This window comes from Globicephala melas, chromosome 3 (genome assembly GCF_963455315.2).
Source record: "Globicephala melas chromosome 3, mGloMel1.2, whole genome shotgun sequence".
Taxonomy (NCBI): Eukaryota; Metazoa; Chordata; class Mammalia; order Artiodactyla; family Delphinidae; genus Globicephala; species Globicephala melas.
The window spans coordinates 115114053-115141418 of NC_083316.1; the positions used below are offsets into that span (position 1 = coordinate 115114053).

The following is a 27366-nucleotide window of genomic DNA, read 5'->3' on the forward strand; positions in this document are numbered from 1 at the left end:
ACCCAGACCTCACCCTCTCTCCTGGATGATTGCATGGTTTCCTGGCTGGTCTCACCACCATTCCTCCCCAACCCAGCCTCCTGGAATTATTTTAAAATGGTGAGTCGGCTCTCTGACTGACTGGGAACCACGTCAGTGGGTGGGAGCTGGATTAGGGGCTCCCACAGTCACTGTGCTTCCCCCACGATAGCACATATCACACTGTTAAAATTGCTTGTTTACTTGTCTGTCTCCCTTACTGGGCTATGACCTGCAAAAAAGGGAGAACCCTCCTTACTTCTCCTTATATCTTTTTTTTTTTTTTCCTTATATCTTTAATGCCTAGAGTGGAGCAGATATGTGATAAGTACTCGTTGAATGAATGAAGTGAAATGATGTGTTCACGTGTCTGCTTCCCCATTCGATTTGACTCAAGAACCCCGGTAAGATGAAAGCTTTGTCTGATTCATTCTGGGGCCCCAGAAAACAGTTCTTGGGATGAGCTGGGGTTCAGCTAGAGGGTTCTAGACTGTCTGGATTGGAATCCTGGCTCTACCACTGCCGGGCTCTCTGACCTTGAGCAAGTCGCCTGCCCTCTCTGAACCTGTTTCCTCTTCAGTGAAATGGGGATGAGAATGGAACCTACTTCATAAGGCATTGTGAGGACAAATGCCTGTCAAGTGTTTAGCACGGAGGCTGTCACATCGTAAATGTGTCTTGGGGGTGGGGTGGGGATAGAGAATGCATCTAGAGATTAAGGAAAATCAGAGGAAACGAGCACCACCACTGATTTCAGCATCCTGGTGTTTAGAGGAAGGGGACGGTGAGGCCAGTACCAGAGTGGGGTAACCCCAGGGGCTACCTGTCCCCGCTCCCTGCCCTCCCCCCAGGTCTGCAGAGTCCAAGCTCACCCACCACGAAGCTGAGCAGCCCTGGCGCTGGGTGGTGGTGAGGGGCCAGAAATAACCGCAGTTGCTATTCCTGCCTTTCTGGGCTGGATGGGAACGCTGCCTTTCTAATCTAAAGGCTGCTCTAGACTTCCTGCACATCAGTGGGCTCTTATGTAACACTCCCCTCCCTCTGCCTGCCCAACGAGCTTCCAGAGATTTCTGCAGCCAGCTTTGCTGCACACTCAGCTGGGGGTGCGGGGAGCAAGGAAGCCACCGCAGGATGGATTGTCCTCTAAGCCCAGGATCTTGCTGGCCCTGAGCCTGGGAGAGGGGCCACTCAGCACAGGGCAGAGGGATTGATGTCCAGGGACAGCGGCCTCTTTCTGCATCTGCAGGATACTCTGGGGCAGAGAGGACCAGGAGAGTAGGCCTAAACGATAAAGGTCGTCTATCTTGACCCACTCCCTCCCTCTTCCCTCAATGGCCCCTCTGAGCCACCTCCGTGACTTCCACTTCAGGCCTTACCTAACTTTGTCCGGCACATGACCCCTCAGGCAGACTCTGAGGACAGCAGCCCAGACCCCAACTCTCGCAGGCAGACCCCCACCTGGGCCAGTCCTCCATGGGCTCTTCCCTGCAGCCCTGGATGCCATCTGGAGGGCTCATGCCAGGCACCTCTTCAGAGCCCAGTGGACCTCCTTCTTCCTCAGGCCTCAGCATCACTCTGCATGGGCCTATCTCAGAACTTGCCCTTCTCCACCTATCCTAGGGCTCAGGGTCTCCTCTGGCACCTGGTTTCCTGTCTGTAATTGGAGAAGATGAGGTGGTTTCACTCTACAACACTCTGGGATGATTCTCTCTCATTTCCCCCCTTCCTCCAGGTCTCCACTTCTCCCCACCCTCTCAGTGCACCCTCTGTCCCACCCCATACCTGGCCTCTTCAGGTTTCTTCTCTCTGCACCCAAAGACCCTCCCTGGGGTGGGAGCAGAGCTACCCCCAGACCCATTGAAGGCCAGGCCCTCCACGTTTCCAGCGGAGCCGATCAGCCATCGGAAAGTGTGACAGGCACCCCAGACAGAACCAAAGCAAGAGTCACTTCCTGAGCCCTGGGCGGGCCACAGTGGTGGCAAACCACGATCTGAGCAGCGCATGTGTGTGCTGACGTAGCCTGGGGCTGGGGAGGAGGAAGCGGCAATGGAAAAAGGGGCTTGTTTTACTCCGAGAGCTGCAGCCTGCTCAACCCTGGGTCAGGCATGATGGTTCCCACTGGCTTTCTCCTGCAGCCTCAGCTGCCCTGGACCAGCTCAGTTCTGCTCTCACCTCTGCGTCTTCCTCTTCTCTGGTTTGCAAGGAAGGTCTGAGCACAGATAGCAGCTCAGACCTGCAGAACCTCTGAGGGCCTCTCAAGTTTTCCAGGGGTTTTGGCATCAGTCACCCAGCAGGCAAGGTCTGAGAGTCCCAGACTCATCCCTGAGCCCCCCTGAGGCCCCGCTGACACCCGGGCCAGGGTGCTCAGGACCTTCCTTCTCCCAACCTGGTTTCCTTTAGGCCCCAGACCTGTTGTCCCATCTGGGTTGTTGGTCACAAGTTGGGTGCTCACAAACCCTCCTTGGGAGGGGCCAAGTCTTTTCACCATGTCTCCTCCCCTCTCTGTCCCCCCAGTCACAGCGAACAAAAGTGTGCCATTGGCCAAAAGACAGACCAGAGGAGAATGGGGATAACACAGATGCTCCCAGCCCCACTGCTGAGAAGGCAGACCAGCAGTATAACCCTGTCCAGGAGGAGGCTTTCCGCCGGGCTTCTTTCTCACTCATGCCCCCTCACAGCGAGCGCGAAGGTGGGCAGTGCGTAGGGGCTCTGAGCCAGCTGTTGTCACTGTTTCTGGGTGGAAGCTGCCTTCTAGGGGCATATACCGTGGAGTCAGGACAGAGTTGAAAAGGCCACCTCCTCCTTAGCACTGTGTCTGATACACGCAATGGCCAATAAACCTCTTTTTAAAAGAATGAATGTTTTATTCAACTGTATCTCCTACTACTTCCCAATAGGAATGCTTTCTACTCCAGCGCATTTTTTCTAGACAGACCACACATGGACTCTCCTGGCCAACCCACCCCCAACCCCGGCCTGAAAGTGCCTCTCATCTCCTCACCACAAAGTTTGTTCCTCATCATGTTGTTTCTCCAAAATATCATCCTTGTCCTTTCCCCAGCCCCCTATCCTCTATGTTCTGTAGCGTAACTGACTTTTGGTGGCTAACAGGGCTGCTGCCTATTCTTAATTCTCTTGTAACGTGGAATCCAGGCTTGCTTCTACCCAACTGTAAGCTTCTCAGTGGCAGGGGCCTATGCGTTAGGCCTTATTCCCAGGCCTTGCCCACAGAAAGTCCTCAAAAAAGTTTTTTGTTGTTGTGTATAATGGGTGTATTAATCAGAACCTGCTGTGTTGTAACAGAAACTGAAATAAGTTTTATTAAATAAAAAAGGAATACACTGACCTGTGTAACTAAAAGGCTCAGGCTGTATCCAGAGACTTACTCTCTATGTGTGAATCTATTTTCTAATTTCCTCTGCACTGGCTTCATTCTCAGGTAAGCTCTCCAGTCCTGATGGCAAGATGGCTTCCAGGCTTACATTCCATTGGCTTAGTACCACCTGGGTAAGAGAATTCCCCTTGTTCAAGAGTTCCAGAAAAAGTCCAAGAAGAGATTCTCATTAGCCTGGTTTGGGTCATGTGCCCATCCTGATTCAGTGGCTATGCCTAGGGAGATGGAATGCTCCTGGACTGCTGGATGGAAGCGTCCTAGACAGATGGCCAGGCAAGGGTGACATACCCTCTCCTAGAACTAGGATGGGGTTCTTTTCCCTCAACCACATGGATTGGGGTGGCTCTCCAGAGGAAATAACTGGCAGGGAGCACTTAGGAAAAGAAAGGTTGGACATGCAAAGCAAAAGATGTAGATTGTTAGGATTTCGAGTGCCCAGCTTCAGTGAGGACCTGAAGATACCGTAGGTCAGCTTACACATTAGAATCACAGGGGAACCAGTTTGCCCTGGCTGGGGGAGGAAGATGTGCTCTTGGAGTCTGGGCAGCTCCTGAGAGACAGAAGAAGGATCCTAGGACAAAGTGCCTGCTTAGTTCTGGCCCTCAGGAGCTCAGGAAGATTGTGATTCAGTTAGCCTAGGGTAAAACCTTTCTTTTTCAGAGCTCCACAGTGATTCTGCTGCACAGTCAAGGTTGAAATAATTCTGCTCTAGGAAATGATGTTCTACTGCCGCAAGAAGGATTCTGATTAGCTCTTCAGGACAATGTCCCCTGTGTTAGAATTGGAATGTTTCTCCTTCTCTGTACAACTTTTCAGAAAAGGGTCACTGGGGTTTGCTTGGAGGCTGAGGATGGGTGGGTGAGCTGTGGGTGACCCTGTGGGGGTCATAAATAACAATAGCCACTGTTTACTGAATGCCAACAGCAAGGCAGGCACTGTGCTTTATTTAGGACTTCACAGACAGAAGTCCACGTGAGTTTCAGTCTTCACAACAATCCTTCCATGTGGGCATCATTAACATTAGCTTTTTTTTTTTTTTTTTTTTTTTGCGGTACGCGGGCCTCTCACTTTTGTGGCCTCTCCCGTTGCGGAGCACAGGCTCCGGATGCGCAGGCTCAGCAGCCATGGCTCCGCTCCGCGGCATGTGGGATCTTCGCGGACCGGGGCACGAACCTGCGTCCCCTGCATCGGCAGGCGGACTCCCGACCACTGCGCCACCAGAGAAGCCCAACATTAGCTCTTTTTTACAGCTGAAGAAAGATACAAAATTCTGGCCAAGGTACCCCACCAGGAAGTAGCAAAATGGGCATTCAGACACAAGACATCTGACCCTGACTGGCCTGGCCTTTCTGCCCAGCAGGAGGCCTCAGAGAGGTGCCTCACTCTTGCTCCTAATGAACAACTCGGTAGGCGGTGGGAGTGGACACCCACCAGGCCCTAGCATTTGGGATGGGGAGTTCAGACCTAGAGCACAGAGAGGAGGGAGCCCTGGTTCACTGCCGGATTTCTTAAGCCGGTTTTTATAAGAAAGTGTGTGTGTGTGTGTGTGTGTGTGTGTGTGTGTGAGTGTGTGTGTGTGTGTGTGTGTGTGTATGTGTAGGATTCAGAGGGATGAAGCCCAAGATAGCTACGCCCCCCCCCCCCAATTTAAACCCTCCGACACCTACTTCCCGAGGCTGTTTAGGTTCAAGCAGACCCTAACCCGCCCCCTTCCCTCCCAGTATCGTCAGCAAGCTCCTTCCACACACACACTTTCTGCTTTCTTTTTAAATTCAGAAAAACACCACCTCCCCTGGATTCAGAGCTAGAGCAGAAGCCTTCCCCTACCGGAATCCCAGTTCTCTTTTGGTTGCGCACTTGATTGTGGGGAGGAGGGCGGGGACGAGACAGGGAGGGCTTCCTCGTTTGCGTCCCGCTCCTGGGAGACCTGCGGGAACCATTCCAGTCTACTCCCCTCTCCTCCCACCCTCGCCCTTGGCCTGGCTCGAGGAGGGGAGTGTTATCCCCCCCGGGATTTGGGCGCCTCGGCTGTGGCGGCTCCCCAGGGACTGCAGGGGTAGCCCAGGATGCGGCGCCTGCTCAGTTCGCGCTCACTGCGTCTAAGGCTCCCCCAGCCTGGCGCAGCGCCCAGCACAGAAGCCGGGAGGGGGAGAAAGACGGCGGCGGAAGAGCCCACTCGGCCAGGGGCCGGGGGAACCGAGCTGGAGGGACCTCCAGAGGGCAGCACCAACCCGCCAAGCAGGTCCTCTCTTCGAGCCAGCCTGGGGTCCCCAGACAGTCCACAGGGAAGCCTCCTTTTCAGATTCCCACACTTCCCGCCCCACCTCCACCTGTTCTGGATAAAGGTGGGACAGTCTCCCACCAACACAGGGACCACCAGCTCCTGGTGGGAACAGCACTCAGGTCTCTCCAGAAGCAATCAGCTTACCTCGTCCAACCACCCAAACGTGGGATCTTCCCCAGAGGGACCAGAGAACAGCCTTTTGGTTCGGGTGGCACAGAGGGATCCCCAAGCTCCAGCAGCCCCACCCCATTGGCAGATGGCGGAGAAACAGATGGCCCACCGTACCGCACAGGAAGGAACCCAGGAACCATCTGGCCGTTATTTCCTAGCCTCAGTTTCCCCCGCGACACTTGGAAAGGCACCATGCCATTGGTCGAGGCCTGGGGTCAGGGCCCCGCCTCTCCTGGGCGGCCTCTGCCCTGGCCAGCCCAGCAGCTCCTCCCCTTCGCTCCCGCCCGGCTCCCACGGTCCCAGAGGTAGGCGGGCGAGCCCTGGATCACGGTGGCGGAACCCAGGTCCTACTCGCCCTCGCCCCCGCCCAGGGCCTGGGCTTTCCCAGCCCAGTCCCCGCCGGGAGCCTCGAAGCGCATAGAGCTACGCGCCTGGAACCCTCCCCGCCTGGGCGTCCCCAGCTCTTGCGCGCGCGTAGGGCTCCCGGCTCGGAACCAGGGAGGAGGGAGGGAGGCAGGGAACAGCAAGCAGCGACCCGGAAACGCCATATAAGGAGCAGGAAGGATCCCCCGCCGGAACAACCCTTATATGGGCAGCGCCTTATTTGGAGTGCCCAGATATGGCCCGGCTGTTTCCGGCTCCGGGAGGAGGGAAGAAGGCGGAGGGAAGGGGCGGGGGCAACGCCGGGAACTACGGAACAGCTTCGGTCCGGGAGTCCTCAGCTGTGGCTTGAGCACTAAGCTTCCTCAAGGCCTGGGCACCCAGGGTGTGGGAGCCGGCGTCGGGCCCAGGGTGCGGGATGGCAGTGCCTATGGCTCTTGGAGAGGGGGCTTCACGTCACTCCGGGTCCTCCCGGCTGGTCTTGCCATATTAGGGCTTCCTGTTTCCCATTTATGGCCATGTACGTCACGAAGGAGGTGGGTCCATGTCGTTCCAGACCCTTCAAATAGAGGCGGATCCGGGGAGTCGCGAGAGATCCCAGCGCGCAGAACTCGGGGAACCGCCGCCGCCAGCTGCCGCCGCTGCTGCCACCAGCTTCCGCCGCAGGACCGGCCCCTACCCCAGCCTCGGCAGCCGCGCCGCGTCTACACCGGCCGGCGGCGAGGGCGAGCCGGCAGACCCCACCTGCGCTCTCCACAGTGTGCCCCGCGCCCCGCATGTGACCTGGCCAGGCCCCCGAGAGGTGTCCCCCGCAGCTCCTGCCCCGGGCTGCGCCCACCTGCCCCAACACCAGCTCTCCAGCCCACCAGTCCGGGATGGCGGCAGCCAAGGCCGAGATGCAGCTGATGTCCCCGCTGCAGATCTCCGACCCCTTTGGCTCCTTTCCTCATTCGCCCACCATGGACAACTACCCTAAGCTGGAGGAGATGATGCTGCTGAGCAATGGGGCTCCCCAGTTCCTCGGTGCCTCCGGGGCCCCGGAGGGCAGCGGCGGTAACAGCAGCAGCAGCGGGGGCGGTGGAGGTGGAGGGGGCGGCAGCAACAGCAACAGCAGCGGCGGCGCCTTCAACCCTCAGGGGGAGGCGGGCGAGCAGCCCTACGAGCACCTGACCGCAGGTAAGCTGTGGCCTACGTCGAGGGCTAGCCCCTTCGCCACCATCCTGGAGTCTGGTCCTTCCCCACGGCCTTTGCAGCGCCCCTTCACCGCGGCAGTGCTTCTGGACTTAAGGGATGCAAGTGGGGTTTCCCTTCCATTCCTGTCATCCCCAAGGTCCTGTGTTAGAGGAATGCCTGGGGACATCCCCCACCCCCTCCTCGTCCTTAACGGTGCACAGGGGAGCCAGCTTTTGTTTTGGAAGGAGAGCTGTGGGGCTGCGGGGGTGGGGGGAGGGGGGGAGGGCTTGTTTTGACGAGCAGGGCTGCGCCCCCTCCGCCTCCAGGAAGGCTAGCCTGCCTCCTGTCCCCAGGGAAGGACGGTGATCCTTGGCCAGGGATGTCTCGGCAGCCCCGGGTAGGGGTCGCGCACTAGCGGTGGCCGAGGGGGTGCTGGCGGGAATCCCTCGCCCTCGCAGCCGCTGCTGCGGAACGCTGGGAGCTGCAGTGGAGGGGGATTCTCCGTATTTGCGTCAGCTGTTGTTGAAATGGGTTCTGCCTCTGGATCGGGTCCAGGAACATTGCAATCTGCTGCTATCAATTATTAACTAGCTCAAGAGTCAATGGTAGCTGGCCCGAGCTCTCGCCTGGCAGCGTGGGTCCTCCTCGCCCTCCAGTGATTGCTCTCCAGTAACCAGGCCTCCTCCCTCTCTCTCTCCTGCCAGAGTCTTTTCCTGACATCACTCTGAATAACGAGAAGGTTCTAGTGGAGACGAGTTACCCCAGCCAAACCACCCGGCTGCCCCCCATCACCTACACTGGCCGCTTCTCTCTGGAGCCTGCACCCAACAGTGGCAACACCTTATGGCCTGAGCCCCTTTTCAGCCTGGTCAGCGGCCTCGTTAGCATGACCAACCCCCCAGCCACCTCATCCTCAGCATCATCTCCAGCGGCCTCCTCCTCTGCCTCCCAGAGCCCACCCCTGAGCTGCGCAGTGCAGTCCAACGACAGCAGCCCTATTTACTCAGCGGCACCCACCTTCCCCACACCTAACACCGACATCTTCCCTGAGCCACAAGGTCAGGCCTTTCCAGGCTCAGCAGGCACCGCGCTTCAGTACCCACCTCCTGCCTACCCTGCTGCCAAGGGTGGCTTCCAGGTCCCCATGATCCCTGACTATCTGTTTCCACAACAGCAGGGGGACCTGGGCCTGGGCACCCCAGACCAGAAACCCTTCCAGGGCCTGGAGAGCCGTACCCAGCAGCCTTCGCTCACTCCACTCTCTACCATCAAGGCCTTTGCCACACAGTCGGGCTCCCAGGACCTGAAGGCCCTCAACACCACCTACCAGTCCCAGCTCATCAAACCCAGCCGCATGCGCAAGTACCCCAACCGACCCAGCAAGACTCCCCCCCATGAACGCCCCTACGCCTGCCCCGTGGAGTCCTGTGACCGCCGCTTCTCTCGCTCAGACGAGCTCACCCGCCACATCCGCATCCACACGGGCCAGAAGCCCTTCCAGTGCCGCATCTGCATGCGCAACTTCAGCCGCAGCGACCACCTCACCACCCACATCCGCACCCACACAGGCGAGAAGCCATTCGCCTGTGACATCTGTGGGAGAAAGTTTGCCAGGAGTGATGAACGCAAGAGGCATACCAAAATCCACTTGCGGCAGAAGGACAAGAAAGCAGACAAAAGTGTGGCCTCTGCCGCTACCTCCTCTCTCCCTTCCTACCCATCCCCAGTGGCTACCTCTTACCCATCCCCAGCCACCACCTCATACCCATCACCCGTGCCCACCTCCTACTCCTCTCCCGGCTCCTCGACCTACCCATCGCCTGTGCACAGTGGTTTCCCGTCACCCTCCGTGGCTACCACATACTCCTCCGTTCCTCCTGCTTTCCCTGCCCAGGTCAGCAGCTTCCCTTCCTCAGCTGTCACCAACTCCTTCAGCGCCTCCACAGGGCTTTCGGACATGACGACCACGTTTTCTCCCAGGACAATTGAAATTTGCTGAAAGGAAAGGAAAAAGAGAGAAAATGAAACACAAGAGACTTAAAGGACGGGAGGAGGAGATGGCCATAGGAGGGGGCTCCTCTTAAGTCAGATGGAGGTTCTCAGAGCCAAATCCTCCTCTACTTGACCCCAGGGTCGCTGTGGAAGGTCTGTTGGCCAACAATTCTTTCTGTCCACTTCCCTTTCCTCCCCAGGACCTACTCCCTTTGACTTCAGCTGCCTGAAACAGCCATGTGCAAGGTCTTCACTTCTATCCAAAGAACTTGATTTGCATGGATTTTGGATATATCATTTCAGTATCATCTCCATCGTATGCCTGACCCCTTGCTCCCTTCAATGCTAGAAAATCAAGTTGGCAAAATGGGGTTTGGGCCCCTCAGAGTCCAGCCTTGTACTCTTGTACAGTGTCTGTGCCATGGATTTTGTTTTTCTTGGGGTACTCTTGATGTGAAATAATTCGCATACTCTATTGTATTATTTGGAATTAGATCCTCACTTTGGGGGAAAAAAAAAAAAAAGAAAAGCCAAGCAAACCAATGGTGATCCTTTGTTTTGTGATGATGCTGTGACAATTAAGTTTGAAGCTTTTTTTGAAACAGCAATTCTCGGTATTAATCGGAGCATGTTTCAGAGTGTTGTTCTGTTAACCTTTTTGTAAATATTGCCCGACTGTACTCTCACATGTGGCAAAATACGGCTTGGTTTTTCTCATTTTTTTGAAAGGTTTGGGGTTTTTTTTGTCCTTTTGGTTTAAAAAGTTTCACGTCTTGGTGCCTTTTGTGTGATGCGCCTTGCTGACGGCTTGACATGTGCAATTGTGAGGGATGTGCTCACCTCTAGCCTTAAGGGGGGCAAGGAGTGGTGATTCAGGGGAGGCTTTGGGAGCAAAATAAGGAAAAGGGCTGAGCTTGAGCTTCAGTTCTCCAGAATGTAAGAAAACAAAATCTAAAAATCAGAACTCTCAAAAGTCTATTTTTTTAACTGAAAATGTAAATTTATATATATATTCAGGAGTTGGAATGTTGTAGTTACCTACTGAGTAGGCGGCAATTTTTGTATGTTATGAACATGCAGTTCATTATTTTGTGGTTTTATTTTACTTTGTACTTGTGTTTGCTTAAACAAAGTGACTGTTTGGCTTATAAACACGTTGAATGCGCTTTACTGCCCATGGGATATGTGGTGTATATCCTTCAGAAAAATTAAAAGGAAAATAAAATAGCTGTGGTTGGGTGTGTTTCCTGGGCTAGGGGGAGGCCTCTGTAGTAGCCGTCTCTATCGAGGGGTTTGAGGGGCTTTTCCAGAGACAAGGATATTCCAACCAGAGACGTGCCCACTGTGTGTCGCTGGAGTGAATTCTTCGAGAATTGGGTTTGGGTCTCCTCTTCTTGATACTGGGCCCATTCCTCAGTCTGGTGGGCTTCAGGCTTATCTTGGTTAGTGAAAGCTAAAAAAGGCCAGAGGTAGAGGTGGAACATGTGTGGCCAGAGGTAGCACCATTCTAGCCCCAAATGTCTGACCAGCCCTGCCTCCATCTCTACCCAGGGTAGGGAAATTCTGTGTTCTTGGGAATCCCTGCCCTATACACCTGGGGGAGATAAGGGGTGGGCAGAGGGCTTTGGGAAACAGTAAAAGCTGGGGCTGCCTCAGACTCTTCCTCCCATCCTCCATGTCCCCAGAAGCCTGAGGGTATCGAAGAAGGTTAGAAGAGGCAAGGACCAGTTATCAAGCCAAGAATCCTTCCAGGAGAAAATCTCATTACTTGCCAGCTAGAGCTGTGATCCTTGGCAGCCTCCTGTGACACAGGGCAGAGGGGGCAGGAGGCTGGCCTGGTGTCTATTGTTCCACCTAGACTAAGTCTGTCCCCACTATGCAGGAGGCCTAAAGTGCTAGGTTCCTCTGGCCCCAGCCCCCAGAGGGTCCACACTCACAGCCAGAGCAATTCTCGTGGGCTTGTGAGCATCTGTCTATTCTGTGAGAGGCCTTGAGCTGGCCATGACAACAAGGCACATTGTCAGTTGGGGAGATAGAGATGAAGCCAAAAATTATAACATGGTGCTAGGTCATATAACATGGGCAAGCATGAGGCTCTCTGGGAGTACTGCGAAGGACACTCAACCCACCCAGGGGCTTAGGAAAGGTGGAAAAGTTGAGTTTGGCAGAGTAAGTGGAAGTCAGCCCGATTGGCTTGCTTTGTGTGTGAGACAGGGAGGATGGATGGATGGATTACTGAATGGAAGCACTACTTCCAACCCTGATATGAGTCTTCTGTGAATTGGTCAGACACCACCTTCCATTGGTCAGATGGGTGCAATAGATTTGGTGTCCTGGAATTCCCAAGCCTTGGCTCCCTTCCCAACTTCTGACCCCAAAATCAAGGACAATGAAGTATCCCCTCTATCCAGTATGGATATCAGGCCCTGAATGAAATCGAAGTCTAACTTACCTCCACACCTTCTCCTCCCCCAAGGGTCTCCCTGGTTACCAACCCACACCTCTCCCGGAGCCAGGGGAATTCCAGCAATCCCCTGGCATCAACCCAATTCTTTCTCTTCCATTCTACCCCTCAAGCACCAGCAGTGTTTGATCTCTGCCCTTTCCCATGACACCAGAATCCTCAGCCTGGAACACGGGGAACAAAGCCACCTTCTCTAGCAACGGGCACATCCCTGTAGCCTCCTGGCAAAATCACCACGTCCTGATGGGACAATATTTGCATTGGCACACCTCTTCCCAGCCCCACCTCCCCTCCCCATCTTACTCTAGGCCCAGGAAAACAAGTCTATGCCTGTTACACATTCTTAAGAATCTCTCATCACAGGCTCCCAAGAAAAAAAAACATGGCAAGAATAAAATATGAAAGAAGGAGCAAAGAGACTCACTCTGTTCCTTTAAAGCAAAGGGTCTCCTACATTGTTACAGTGCATCAGAATCAGATTCCTAGGCCCCATTCCCAGAGCATCTGATTCCTGAGGTCTGGAATGGGGTCCTGGAACTGGCCTTGATAACTAGCATGCCAGGTGATTCTGATGCAGATGCCAAGCCTGCCAGCTAATTATTATTAGTCCTGTCACCAGGGTTTCTTTAGGTTCTGACAGTTGAAATTTAAGTTTCTTTGCATGGTTTAAATAGGCCAAGACTCAATAATTGCCTGATTTTAAGGTCCTATAGTGTAAAGAAAAAGGAAAGTGTTCACTTTAACTCCTGCTCCTGTGAGGGAAATCTAAAACCAAGGGCCCAGGGCAGTGCTGATAAAAACTCACATCATCATAAAGGCTGAGGTTTGGGAAGGGACCCAGATAGTGTTGAACAATTGATTGCTACCTGGGGACATTTTCTAGGGCTTCAGGGATGTGGAGAGGGACAGAGAGGAATGGGGTGGAAGAGGAGAGAGGGCAAGGGAACTCGGCCAGCGAAGGACAGGTTTCAATTCTGAAGCAAAAGAAAACCAGGTCCTAAGGACTCTTGACCCTGACCTCTTAGTATCTGAGAGGTACTCTTTTCTCTTAAATTTCAGGAATGTTCAGCCTCATTCATTTTGAAAGATTCTAAGCACTCAGAAAGGCAGAGCTTAGCTTCTATTGTCAGGCTGGGTTTGAGGTGTGCTTCCTTCTACCTGCCCCCACTTACAGCTCCCACACCCCAGGAAGAAATGGAGTCAGGAACGGGTGCAATGGAGTCAGAGGGGTTCTCTCCAATGTTCCCCTCTCTCCTCTGCTGTTTTCCCTGGTGCAGCGACACTTAATGCAACTTGAGAGGGGAAGATTGGGCAGAGTGAGATCCCAGTGGTCCTAAGGGGAATGAGACCAAGTCTAAAAGAAGCAGGTATGAGCAAGTAAGATGTCAACATTCTACCCATACGCTTTTGGGTGCTAATAAGATTTTGCACCCAAATAGCAAATCTAGCCCTCCACTTCAGTGATTTTTCATCCCATCTCCCTTTTCCCAGTACTAGAACCTAGGAGAGCCTTTTGAGGCAAAGCTTACTCGATAATGTTCTCTTAAGTCAAGTTTGTGGCTCAGCTTCTCAGATCCAAGTAAAACTATCTCATCTCCTTTTTCAGGAAGCCCTCCCATAAGTCCATTCTCCTCAGTACTTAGGTTGTTTATTATTATTATTACTGCTATTATTATGACTTTATTGAGGTACACTTGATGTACATATAAAAGTACACAAAACTGATGTAAATACAATTGAGGTACATGTAAAGTGTACAATTTGATGAGTCTTGACATGTGTACACAGGTGAAACCATCGCCACAATTAAGGTAATGAACATATCTATCACCTTCAAAACTTTCCTCATACCCCTTGGACGTCTTTCCTTCTTCTACTTCTGTCCCCAGGCAACCGCTGATCTGTTTTCTGTCACTATATAGATCAGTTTGCATTTTCTGGAGTTTCATACAAGTTGAATAATTCTGTATGTACTCGTTTTGGTCTGGGTTCTCTCACTTAGCATTGTTATTTTGAGATTCATCCATGTCGTTGCATGTATAAATAGTTCACTCCTTTTTATTGCTGAGCAGTATTCCACTGCACAGCTATAGCACAAGTTGCTCACCTTCTCACCTGTGCATGGACGTTGGGGTTGGTTCCCTTTAGGGGCTATTAGAAATAAAGCTGCTTTGAGCATTTGAGTACAAGTCTTTGTGTGGATGTGGGCCCATTCACTCCAGAGCCGCCCCGTTCTGGCACCTTCTTCCCACCACGTCCCCATTTACTCCCCTCTCTCTTACTCAAAGCAATAATCACCCCCTTCCCCCGCCCCCACTCACAGAGTCAGGACCCAGACTCCTAAAAATTTTTTGCTTCATTTAATCTTTCTGCATGGAAACGGAGCCAGCCCCTTCATCATCTTCATTGCTCTATTTCAAACTCCGTCCCGTTTGTTTATATCTTCTTGGTAATATGTCTGGGGCTAAATAAGGTATGCTTGTTTATATGTCATTGTTTATTCAGTTTGGCAAATGTCCTTAAGTCCTCAGCAATACTTTTCTAAGGAGAAAAGGTGCCTGGTGGATGGTGGGCCACACACTGATGAGGTGCTCGTACCTCAGAAGGAGGAAGGGGCTAAGATCAGATGGTGTGGGAAATTGTCCCGGGAGATAGTCCTGAGAGGTTATCTGTACACGTTGCATTTTGTTACTATCTCCTGGGGGATCTTACCTGGATGGATTTTCTAGAACATGGGCCCCACTCACTAGTTATCACAAACCCTATCTTCCCACATTCCCACCCCTCAGTTCTGAGATAGTCTTGCAACTGCATCTTTTCTCTCTCCTCTTTGGGCCAAGGGAGCCTGGGGCTGTGCAGCAGCCTGAGGGTGAAAAGGCAGTGGGGGTCAGAGGGTGGGTTCCCAACTCTGATAAACTGGCACTTGCTGCCTGCCTGGGTATATGTTGGGGTTGGTGTGGGGAGAGGGTGACTTGCTTTATTTTAGAAGATTATCCTTAACAGTTACCCTTTTCAGACAGACAATAACAAGTGTTGGTGATGTGAAAAAACTGGAACCCTCATACATTGCTGGTAGGCATGTAAAAAGGTGCCACTTTGGAAAACAGTTTAGCCATTTCTTATAAAGTTAAACATACACTTACCATACGACCCAGCAATTCCACTCCTGGCTATCTACCCAAGAGAAGTGAAAACATGTTTACACAAAGATATGGATGCGAGTATTCATAAGAGCCAAAAAGTGTAAACAAGTCAAAATGTCTATTCAACTGGTGAATGGATAAATAAGGTGTGGCAGATCCAAACAACGAAAGACCACTCTGCAATCATTAAGGGACAAAATATGGATGTGTGCTACAACATGGATAAACCTTAAAGACATTATAATAAAAAAAGTTAGGTGCATATTGTATGGTTGCATTTATATGAAATGTCCAGAAAAGGCACATCTATAGACAGCAGATTAGTAGTTGCCAGGGGCTCGGGGTAAGAGTAGATCTTGAGGGACTTCCCTGGTTGTCCAGTGGTTAAGACTCTGTGCTTCCACTGCAGGGGATGCAAGTTTGATCCCTGGTGGGGGAACTAAGGTCCTGCATGCGGAGGGGCGCAGCCAAAAATAAATTAAAAAGAGAAAAAAAAGAGTAGATCTTGACTGCAAATCAGCTTCTTATTTTGGGGATGATGGAAATGTTCTAAAAATGAACTGTGATGTTTGAACAACTCCGGAAATTTACTAAAAGTCATTGAATTGTATTCTTAAAATGGACGAATTTTATGGTATGTAAATAAAGCTATTTTTAAACCCTTTATACCTCACTACATCTAGATTTTTAAAATCTTTTCCTTTCCTGTCTTCTAGTGCCCATTCCCCAGGTAGACTTCCCAGTGCTCATTCCGTCCTACAGACCTGTCCTCCCTCCCTGGGGGTGACCCTCTTGAGCCCTCTCTCCTGCTGGCTGCCCTGGCCTGGGCTCTGACCAGCCTCTCTGCTGGGAGAACATAGCCCTCTAAGACCATGACGCTGACTTGCAAACTAGAGTCCAAAGAGCAGACCTGGGGATAGTGGGGAGGGAGGCCCTCCTAAGGCTCTCACTTGGGACTCATTTGGAGGGAGGGGGTTTGGTAAATCTGGGGAGGCAAATGCATGGAAACGAATCTGTGTTCTCCCAGCCCTGTGACCCAGGTAAATCAGGCTGCCCACCTGGGCCTGAGTGCCTCCTGAGTTCCCAAACCCAGAAGTAGCCATTTCCACAGAACCATAAGTGGGTGCCCGCCTCAGAGAAAATTATCTCAGCCTCCTCAGAAGCTCATTTCTGCTCATAACCAACTTCTCATCCTAGAATCTTTTCAGATCCAAAGACCAAACTCCTGAGAACAAAACTGGGCCTCATTTATTGAACAAATTAATGAAGCACCTACTGGGGTTAAGTTGGTCCAGAGCATATGGAGGGGATCTGGGAGAACAAGAAACAAAACCATCCCAGCCTGCCAAACACCTTTGAATCTCTTTAGAACCAACTTTGAATTCCTTCAAACTGGCTTGTCAGAGAGTGAATCTCCAGCTGCCTTATCAAAACCAGTTTTCAAAAAAAATGTCATGAAGAACCTAGGGTTAAGACAGGAATAAAGACACAGACCTACTAGAGAATGGACTTGAGGATATGGGGAGGGGGAAGGGTAAGCTGTGACAAAGCGAGAGAGAGGCATGGACATATATACACTACCAAATGTAAAACAGATAGCTAGTGGGAAGCAGCCGCATAGCACAGGGAGATCAGCTCGGACCGCCTGGAGCGGTGGGATAGGGAGGGTGGGAGGGAGGGAGACGCAAGAGGGAAGAGATATGGGAACATATGTATATGTAACTGATTCATAAAAAAAATACTAAGTCTTGAAATAAGTAGTTAAAAAAAAAACAAAAAAAAAAAACGTTTTCAGGGCTTCCCTGGTGGCACAGTGGTTGAGAGTCCACCTGCTGATGCAGGGGACACAGCTTCGTGCCCCGGTTCGGGAAGATCCCACATGCTGCGGAGTGGCTAGGCCCGTGAGCCGTGGCCGCTGAACCTGCGCGTCTGGAGACTGTGCTCCGCAACAGGAGAGGCCACAACAGTGAGAGGCCCGCGTACTGCAAAAAAACAAACAGACAAAAAAAAACAGTTTTCAGTCACCTCAACACCAATCATCCATCTTAAACTGTCTTCTCAGAACCACCTATTTAATACTCTAAGGTCCACCCGACCTGGACCATTTGTAAGTCTTCTTAGATCAGTGATGAGGCCAAGCAGTACTTTGGGGAGTGTTCTCAATATCCTATGAATGATGCAAATGCAAATTTGATTGCCCCAAGTCTCTATAAAACAGAAACTCTGGAGTGGTGACTGCTTCCGATCCCATTCCAGCGGCCTCAGAACCAAGTTTGTCCCCTCAAATTTGTGATGACTCCCCTGATTGTCTCCTCAGAGCCATCTTTCATTCTCTTCAGAGCCAGACTTCATTCTTGGCTACTGAAACTGCCAAGGTCCTTAGAATTTTCTTCTCAGAAGCATCTTGGTTCTATCCAGAAATACTTTTTTTCAATCTCCTAGACCCAACTGTCAGACTTCAAAAAGCAAGACTTTAAAAGTTATTCATCCATGGGCCTCAGGTTTCCCATCTGTTTAATGGGGAAAACTTCTTTTTCTTTAAAAAAAGAACATGATTTTTTTCTGATTACGAAATATATATCAATTGTGAGAAATATAGAAACACCTTACCTTTTTCACACATGGTAGATTGAGGGATAGCCCGTGGATGCACGAAAGTCTCACACACTGATGGAGGGAGAATAAACTGGTATAAGCCTTCTTGAGGGCAATTCAACAACATGCACCAAAAGCCTTATAAAACTTCATGCCGGGGCTTCCCTGGTGGCGCAGTGGTTAAGAATCCGCCTGCCAATGAAGGGGACACGGGTTTGATCCCTGATCCAGGAAGATCCCACATGCCGAGGAGAAACTAAGCCCGTGCGCCACAACTACTGAGCCTGCACTCTAGAGCCCACGAGCCACAACTACTGAGCCCATGCGCCTAGAGCCCGTGCTCTGCAACAAGGGAAACCACCGCAATGAGAAGCCCACACACCGCAAGGAAGAGCAGCCCCCACTCTCTGCAACTAGAGAAAGCCCACGTGCAGCAACGAAGACCCAATGCAGCCAAAAATGAATAAATAAATGTCTTAAAAAAAAAGTGCATGCCTTCTACCTAGCAGTTCTTCCAGGATTGCTGTTAATTACAGTGTATTATTCGCAATGGAGAAAAACTGGCAACAACATAAATGTCCTATGGGTGATGGCTGAAGTAAATTGTTATATGATGGACTACTAGGCAGTCACTATAAATCATGTTCTAAAATAACTATCGACCTGAAAAAATACCCAAATATACTACTAAGTGGTAAATATATAAAACTCTATATGACATGATTCCAGTTACATAAAATGCACACATGCACACACGCATACATCAAATGTTAATGTTATTTCTGATGGGATTATGGGAAATTTTAATTTCATTTCATGTACTTTTCTGTATTTTCCAAGTAAGCAAGTTTTTAAAAAATCATCAGAAGAAAGTATTTATGAAAGAAAAAGAAAAAATAAGATTAGGTAAGCAAATAATTATTTTCTAGAATCTGGTATGATGTAGTCATCTTTAGGAAGTTCCTCTGATGGAGTATTTTCTCCCCCTGCACAGATGTGCTCCTTCAGTTGTAAGGTGTTAAGAGTGCTAAAAAGAAAAGAAGGGAAAGATTTTGTAGTGACTCAGAGCTCTAGGTTCTTTGCTGAGAGGACACAGGTTGGCTGTTTAATATTCCCTGTAGGTGGATTGTCCGTTGGGGCTGGCAGGATAGAAGCATCAGGGAGCTGCTGCTGGCTTCTATATTTGGGGGCTGTAGGTTTTTTAAAAGTCAAAAAGCAGTGTTGTTTTATTAGCTTGCCACCCTATTTCTCACAGGACTCTTGAGCTCTTGCCCCTATCACCAAATTATCTCTCTCCATTTCCAATACACAATTCATGCATACTACTAGGCTCCAAGTTTTTCTCTTAAATTTCTTTCTTTTGCTTATAACTGGGTTGGTGTTAACCAGGTGATCTTGTTGTTTATTCTTGGATCAGACTGTTTGCTTTGTTGTACCCCAGTTTAGCAGGCATATCTTGGGAGAGAGCCCAAGTCTGAGTAAATTTCTTGGGGCCACACGGAGCACTGGGCCATCCAAAGTCTATGCTGCTCCTCAGTTACTCAGTCAGTCTGTTATCCAAAACACATTCACCAAATGCTACCTGCTTTCTGTCATGCCCTGAGCATGCAGAGATAAACAAGATAGAGTCTGGGCCATCACAGAATTGGGTGGGGGGAGATTTAGAAATAAATAATTGCCTCACAGTGTGATAGAGGTGTGTATGGAGCAGGGAGTGACTAATCCTATGACGGAGGAGGCGAACAGGGTGTAGGAGGAAGATGGGGTGTTCACAGGAGAGGGATTTGCAGGCAGAGGCAATAACAAGTACAAAGGCAAGGAAGTCAAGGTGTTCAGGAACCTGTGAATTAATGGTGGTGTGGCCTGAGAGCAAGGAAAGGAGGGGGGCCAAGAAACGGGGCTGGAAAAGCAGGTTGGGGCCAGAAGGCCAACAACTTAGTTTGACTGTGTTTCTGGGTGTTCGAAAGGCTGCACTGCTTCCTGCCTCCTTGGGAGGGTCCTGGTCCCCCCGCTCCATTTCCAATTTAGTTATTGCAATAATAACAATAATGATAAGAATAATTTGGTCACTTCAGATTTTACACATGCTCTTTAATTTCAGCTTTCAATAAAGCACGAGTGACCTCAAACTCAATTATTTGACCTTAGCCCATTTTCCTTTAAATAACATATAACTTTTAAATATGCCCCAATTTCATGGATAAATCAAGCCTCATTTTTATGTGTGTGTTTAAATTTTGAAACATTCACAAAAGTAGGAGGGAGTAGTGTAATGAACTTCTCTGTATCTAACCATCAGTTCAACACCTGTCAACTCACAGCTGGTCTTGACTCGTCTACACTGCCTTCCGCACTCCCTGCTACTACACACTGGACTGTTTTGAAGCAAATTCCAGACATTACCTAATTTCATCTGAAAATACTTCAGTATATATCTTTATGAGTATTTTTTAAGTTCCTTTGTTTGAATCAAGACCTGAAAAAGACCACATTTTTCATTTGTTGATATGTCTTTTAAGTTTCTTTTCATTCATATTAGTTTCCCTTGCTATTTATTTATTGAAGAAACCAAGTTACTTGTCCTGAAGAATTCCCCACTTTTAGATTTGACAGATTGCATTTTTTTCCCCTCATAATGTTATTTACTACGTCCTTCTATCCCGTGAATTTCCTATAAACTCGTTTTTTTAATATTTATTTTTATTTTTATCATTTATTTTTGGCTGCATTTGGTCTTCATTGCTGCATGCGGGCTTTCTCTAGTTGCAGCGAGTCTGGGTTACTGTTCGTTGTGGTGCGCGGGCTTCTCATTTCAGTGGCTTCTCTTGCTATGGAGCACAGGCTCTAGGTGTGTGGGCTTCAGTAGTTGTGGTGGGCAGGCTCTGTAGTTGTGGCTCGTGGGCTCTAGAGCGCAGGCTCAGTAGCTGCGGTGCACAGGCTTAGTTGCTCCGCAGCATGTGGGATCTTCCCGGACCAGGGCTCGAACCTGTGTCCCATTCATTGATAGGCGGATTCTTAACCACTGTGCCATCAGGGAAGCCCCCAAACTCATTTTTATACCTAGAGGTTTGATCAAATTCAGGTTCACTTTTAAGGTCATGCTATGTACTTGCTTCTGCAATATATCAAGAGACACATAATTTTTGGTTCTCTCTCTCTCTTTTTAATTTTCTAGATATTATTTTTTAATTGAAAAATAATTCATATAACATAAAAATTACAGTGTAAAATTCAGTGGTTTTTAATATAGTCACGCTGTTGTACAACTACTGCCACTACCTAATTCCAGAACATTACCATCAACCCCTAAAGAAATCCTGTACCTGTTGGCAGTCACTCCGTGTTCCACCCACCCCCCAGCACCTGGCAACCACCAATCTACTTTCTGTCTGTATTTGCCTAGTCTGGACATTTCATGTAGATAAAACGATAAAATACGTGGCCTTTGGTATCTCAGTTCACTTAGCATTATATTTTTTTAGCATAATATTTTTAAGGTTTATCCATGTTGTAACATGTATCAGTACTTCATTCCCCTTTTTTTTCTTTTGCGGTACGCAGGCCTCTCACTGTTGTGGCCTCTGCTGTCGTGAAGCACAGGCTCCGGACGCGCAGGCTCAGCGGCCATGGCTCACGGGCCTAGCCGCTCCGTGGCATGTGGGATCCTCCCGGACCGGGGCACGAACCCGTGTCCCCTGCATCGGCAGGCGGACTCTCAACTACTGCACCACCAGGGAAGCGCCATTCCCCTTTTTTTGGCTGAATAATATTCCATTGTATGGATATACCACATTTTAAAAATCCACTTATCAGTTAATGGACATTTGGGTTGCTTCCATTTTGACTATTACAAATAATGCTGCAGCTACGGACATTATATACAGGTTTATATGTGAACATATGTTTTCTGTTGGGTGTCTCTCTTTTTGTGATGTTAAAATTAATTGATGAGTTCAAGTATTATTGATATTATAAAGTTCCCTTCCATCCTTCACCACCCAATGGTTTTAGGAATCCCTGGATTACTGATGATCCTTGTCTAAATCTATTATCTCATTAGAGGTTACTAAATGGTGATTTTGTAATTCTACCATTCCATTTGCATTTGTTAGCCAGAATTTGTCGATGATGAACTTAGGCTTAATCATAGTTGTTTAAAAAAAAAAAAAAAAGGGCAGGATAAATACTTGACTATTTTCTTTCACTTATCGGATAATGATATTTTGTACTTTCCTGTATAGAACCCTAATAAATGCTGGATTTCTACACGGTCAAAGCTCTACAAGGTTTGCAATAAAGAATTGCAAATAAGGAATTACGATCCTGGAGCCAGAAAATACAGTTATTCCAATCTCTACTTGGGGAATTATGGGGAGTTCACGTAATGCCCCACAGCAATACTTCATAAAAGTCCTCCTACTTTTCCCTTCTAACTTTCCTTCTCCCTCTCCTTCCTTGTTCTTTATTATATAGATCAGTTTAGCCTCTCTGCCCAAGTCCTTCCTTTTTCCAGCCTCTCAGACTCTACATCTCTCTCTAACTACTCCCTCCCCCCAGTTCTGATTGTGCATCACAAAATGTCCAGGAACTGGGCTGGCAAAGACTGAACCCTCTAAACTGGAAAGTGGGAAAGTGGGATTGGATTCTGAGCTGGAAACCTTTTGGTGGACGGATAAGTTAGGAGAGAAAAAAGGGAGGAACACTCACACTAATAAACCTCATTTCCATAACATGTATTTTCTGCAATGAACGTGCATCACACATGGTGTGATAAAAATTAAATGCATAAAATGTTTTTAAAATAAAAGAGTTGGTAGGGAAGGAAATGAGCACTATTCTTTTTCACTTTCCAGTTGCCCTTCCTTTCCAAATACACTGCTGGCTGCATCCTTGACTTGCTGTTCCAGGGAAAGTGAAGTGGAACGTTGCCTGTGACTCAGGATTCCAAGTGTTTCCCACCTCCACAGCAGTGGGGGTGGGAGTGATGGAGTCTGCTCATGTAACAGTGCAGAGGAGCCTCTGAGAAAGGCCACTGGGAGCCTGCCCAGCTGGAGAGACTGCTGCTTTCGGGTCTCACTGGTTGAAATTGCTGGGCTCACCATCCTTTCCTGCAAGAAGCACCTTCCTGGATCTTAAGGAGACCTCCTGAGGGCTGTTCAATTTATACATCTTTGTATCTCTTAGGGAAATCTCAAGGCATGTGGAGGGTGGTAATGTCCTCTCTAGGTTTCCTCCCACCTCGGGAGTCTGGATGGGAGCCAGAGCCCCAAGACACAGGGCCCCATGTTACCCAGGCCCATCTGTCCAAGCCCTAGAAAGACGCTGGTGGCAAGTCTGAACTAAACCCAGTGAATGCTCCTGGCTGGGTTTTCACCTGTGTGGCAAAAGGCAGGGAAGTGCAGGTGTGGGCAGATATTTGTGGTCTCAGGCTATGTGAGCAGGAGTCCCAGAAGGTGTGGAGAAGACTTGGTGGCAGCAAGACAGTGTTGAACACATAAGTTCTGGAGTCACACATCCAAATTCTAATCCCTCACTCTGCCACTTACATTACTTAGTGATCACAGGCAAGTTCCCTACTTCTCTGAGCCTCAGTTTTCACCTGGAGAAAATGGGCATAATGGTTCCCTCTCACTGGTTTGTGGTGAGGATTAAATGAGAATATCTGCTGAGTGCTTGGCCCACTCCTATTGGGAGGTATTGTCATTGAGGAGCCCCATAAACCTCTCAATTTCTTTTTCTCTAAAACAGGGATAACAGTAGGATCTATTAAATAAGATAATAAATGAAGTGTGGTTGACCCGCTATTAACTATTAAATATTAACTATTAATACTATTAACGCATTCTCTGTTTTGCTTGAGGTGACAATCTGATAGTTGCCTCCTCCTACTGCTTCCTCCCTCACCCTGCTCCAGTTGCCAGGACATGACTATTCTGGTCTTTTTGGACAAAAGGACATAAGTCCCACGGAAAGAAGAATGACACCCAGAAAAGAGCACGAGAGGAGATCAGGGGCCTCTCTCCCTCCTCAGACTGCCTCTCTTTCCCTCCTGCTGCACTCAAACCTCGGGCTTTCCTACTAGCCTCTCTCCCTAGCAAACCTTTCGCCCAAGGGTTCATTTTAGAGACTTCTATAATCTCCAGAGGATCAGTATTAATCTTCCCCACCTACAAGATGAGTGGCAGCTCGAAGCCAAGTGCTTCCCAGCCAAAGAAAGAAATGGAAGTTTCCTTTTTTGCTCCGTGTCTCTCTGCCCCTCCCTTCTGCGGGGGAGCTGTATGTGCTCACTCTGGAGGGACCGAAGCCGGGGCTGGCGCTAATGCAATTTTGTCTAGATGAGGCTGGCAGCTGGGAACCACTTTCCCTCGGCTTGCCCTCTGCTGGGGAAACTCCATGACGGAGACAAGGCAGCTGGCAGGGGGAAGACTCAGGTTTGAGGATGAGGACACTGCTGCTGCTGCTGCTGCTGCTGTGCCACGCAGGGCCACGCAGGGCCCCGCAGGACCCCTTGGCCACAGAGACTGATGCTGATGTCCATTTCGTTCCTGAGGAACTCCTAGAAAGGCAATGCCTTGGGACCTGGGGGCAAGGATTTCTTTATCAGTAGCACAGTCACAAATACAAAGGAACACAGGACTTTTGTGTGGGATTGGGAGTCTGAAGACCTAGGTTCCAGTCTCAGTGCCACCACTCCACGGCCACGTAGTTTTGGTTACGTTGCTTAAGATCTCTGCCCAAATTTTAGCTTCCTTGTTTGTAAAATGTGTTCTAATACCTTCCTCAAAGGACTGTGGGAAGAATTAGTTTAAATAATATATGGGGAAACTGGAACACGGGAGATGGTTAATAAATATTGATTTATTCCACAGAGGGACTGAGGAGAGAGGAAATCACTGGATTCTGGAGGCTTTTTAGTTTATCAGTTTATTCTATAGGCTTAAGCACCGGCCATCATACCATTTGTTGGGTGCCTGATTTTAGTGAAGATGTGTGTTTATCATTCACCATGAGATCCTGAGTGGCTCCCTAAATATTCTGGGCCTCAGAGCTGGTTTCTCTGGGTGGCCAAGGATCAACATGTAGGACAGAAGGAATCTGTTCCTCAGAGATCCAATCAGCATCTCCCTTAAGTCCTCTGCTGCCCTCCATAAACCAGTCCTTCTTTTGTGCCACCAGCACCACATCCCCATTCTGGAAGAGGAGCCAGAATGACACAGCTACATGTCACCCTGTGATCTACACGGGGTGAGGGGAAGGAGCTATGTCCCTGCTAGAACTGAAAAACATCCGTGAGGGCTGCAACTTTTACAGGGAAGGTTACCATGCCAACGACAGGATGAAAGGAAACAAGGCAATGGGTGACACATTTATTGTGTGTCCACAAACTTGCCTGGAACCTCTTAGGGGCTGCTAACTACAGGATGGGGCTGCCACTGACAGGCAAGAAGGTTCAGGTTAGATTTAAGTCGAACTCCAGTACCGGCAGAACAGATGAGCGCAGGGCAGGGCCAAAGGGAGGATTAGGGAATGTTTCTCTGAGATTGATACCCATCTCTTGTTGAAATGTGTGGGTGTGGTACTGACAGCAGGTGTGGGAGGGGATGATGTCCTAGATACCAGTTTCTGGCTGTGATGGGAACTTCAACTTCCTCCAGGTTATTTTTGCCCTTGCCAGCCTGTCCAGGAGGTCAGCTAGGCTCTGGGGTAGGTAGAGAAGAACAGCAGGCAAGGAGAGCAGGTCATTGGGGCAGTGGCTGAACTGAGAAAGGGGAGCATTAGGGCCACAGATACGCCTCCGGAAGAAGCACCAAATATTGGCAACAAGTTCCCATAGATGTCAAAGAAGGGACAGTCTCCTCCAAGAGGGCAGGACTTCCAGAATGGCCAAGCTTACCTAGCCCTTCTTATCTCCTTCTCCCCAGCCTCCAGTTGGGAAAGTGCACAGAGAACTGAGGAACTAACATTAATTAAGCACCTACTCCGAGTCAAGCACTTCTTTCTCTCCCTCTCTCTCTCTCTCTCTCTCACACCACACACACATACACGCACAGAGGCCCCATTTCGTTTCATCTGACTACCACAACAACCCTGCAAATCAAGAATTATCCCCATTTTACCGATGAGGAAATTGAGATTTAGAGAAGGTAAAGTAGCTTTCCCAGCATCAGTCAGCTGGAAGGGGAGAAGCTGGGATTGTAACCCCGTCTGTCTGAATCCCACTGCTTGGAAGGGAAAACTCTAGACCTTAAGGTAGCCCTATTTTCTTCTGGAAAGATATCTTCTGGAGGCGTCAGCTCCATATAGCCCCCAGCCACCGAGGTGGCTAGGGAGAGGCTAAAAGGACACGGCAGGGGACTGGGAATCCCCGCCCCCATCCCCGCCACACAAAATTGTTAGGGTGAATGCGCTGCCCCTGCGGGCCGTACCGCTCCCGGACGTGCTTAACAGGCATCCTTCTCATTTTTATCCCCACCTCTCGGAGGAAGAGGAATCTGAGGATCAGAGACTGAAGCGTTTTGCCCAAGGTCACAGAGCAAGTGCCTGGAGCCGGGAATCAGTCTCGGCTCGGTCAGGCGTCAAAGGCGGCCTGGACCCCGCCTCCCGTCCCTACTTCCCGTAGCTCCGACACCGAGGGAGCCGTGCTGGGCGCTGTGCGTACCTCCCGGGACAGGAAGGGTTGGGTGAGGGGTAGTGGGCCTGGCGCGGGGTGGGGGTGGGGCGGCGCGGCGCGGCGCGGCGCGGCGCGGCTCCGCCTTGCGGCGGCGGAAGCGGCCTCCATCTCGTGCGCGCTCCTCGCGCCGGGCGCGCTCTTCACCCCCGGCCCGCCCCTCGCCATATATGGAGCTTCCTCCCGGGACCCTGCCAGACGCTTGCTCCCTGCCTGAGGCCCATACAAGGCTCTTCCTTCCCGGCGTGTCTGGCAGGCGGCCCGCGGGCGGCTGTGGGCGGGAGTTCGGCCCTCCGGGTCCGCCCGCGCCCTGAAGCCTGCGGCCAGGGGACCCGCTGCCAAGGAGGGGGCGGCGGCGGGGCCGGGAACGCGCGGCCCGGCCTGGCTGAGGTAAACGCGGGACAGGCGGACTTGGGCGTCCCAAGAGGGTCTGAGGTTCCCACTGTCCCCACCGGTTTTATATTTTGTCCCACTTTTCCCCCTAATTCTATAAGCGCAGCTGACTTTACTGGAGTTCCTCCCTCGGCTCCCGGCCCGGGGCCTAAAACCCCAAGCCTAAGCGTGCTGTGAGGGCCTGCCCTCGTTCGCCGCGCGCCTCCGCTAGCATTTTGCTAGTCGGTCTTCGGTATTTCTCTCGCCCTGCCTTCCTCCCGGCTTGCTGTTTCTCGCTCCTCCCTGCCTTTACTCAAGCTGTCCCTTCGGCCTGGAATGCCCTTCCCACACCATTCTGGTAGAACTGCTACTCATCCCTTACTTGTTTCAGGCCTCTGGCCATCTATAAGTCCTTCCCACCCCACGGGTCTGGGATGCACCTAACACATCGGTTATTTATTGAGACTGCGATTCGATCTTACTCCTCTTCGCATTCCTGGTGCCTGGCTCAGTATGTGAAAGTTGTTATTATATCTGAGCGAGGGGAAAGAGGGAAAGGACCCTGTTGTCAGGATAGCCACAGTGCCTTTTCACCTTGGACAGGGGTCCCCGACTTTAGTTCCAGCCGCTAACATCTTCACCTGCTACGCTCCCTGTGGTCTGGAGCTTCATGAGCCCCAGAACCCAACATGAATAGTTTGTGTGGAAAGT

At 50.3% G+C, this 27366-nt stretch overlaps 1 protein-coding gene and 2 long non-coding RNA genes across 3 annotated transcripts in view; 2 read left to right on the plus strand and 1 right to left on the minus strand.

The window, feature by feature from the left end:
• Positions 1–4425: 4425 nt before the first annotated feature.
• On the minus strand, positions 4426–5830 carry LOC132597012 (uncharacterized). Its single transcript, XR_009563297.1, has 2 exons — positions 5240–5830; positions 4426–4621 (listed from the first exon to the last, which is right to left on the minus strand). It is a non-coding gene; the product is annotated as an uncharacterized lncRNA (long non-coding RNA).
• A 753-nt stretch (positions 5831–6583) lies between these two features.
• EGR1 (early growth response 1) lies at positions 6584–9942 on the plus strand. The gene is made up of 2 exons (XM_030869485.3): positions 6584–7424; positions 8126–9942. Exons 1-2 carry the CDS (start codon positions 7124–7126, stop codon positions 9418–9420), a joined length of 1596 nt encoding a protein of 531 aa, XP_030725345.1. The 5' UTR covers positions 6584–7123; the 3' UTR covers positions 9421–9942.
• Positions 9943–26537: 16595 nt separating this feature from the next.
• The window catches only part of LOC115860071 (uncharacterized), a 28642-nt gene continuing 27813 nt past the window's right edge, over positions 26538–27366 (plus strand). The window contains exon 1 of the long non-coding RNA XR_004042313.3: positions 26538–26673. This is a non-coding gene — a long non-coding RNA (uncharacterized lncRNA). The remainder of the gene's footprint in view (positions 26674–27366) is intronic.

What these genes read in the sequence shown, in the direction of transcription:
- EGR1 (XM_030869485.3), top strand. Translation starts at nt 7,124, where the DNA reads ATGGCGGCAGCCAAGGCCGAGATGCAGCTGATGTCCCCGCTGCAGATC. An exon ending in CTACGAGCACCTGACCGCAG is followed by an intron (nt 7,425 to 8,125) that starts GTAAGCTGTGGC and finishes CTCTCCTGCCAG; the next exon opens with AGTCTTTTCCTGACATCACT.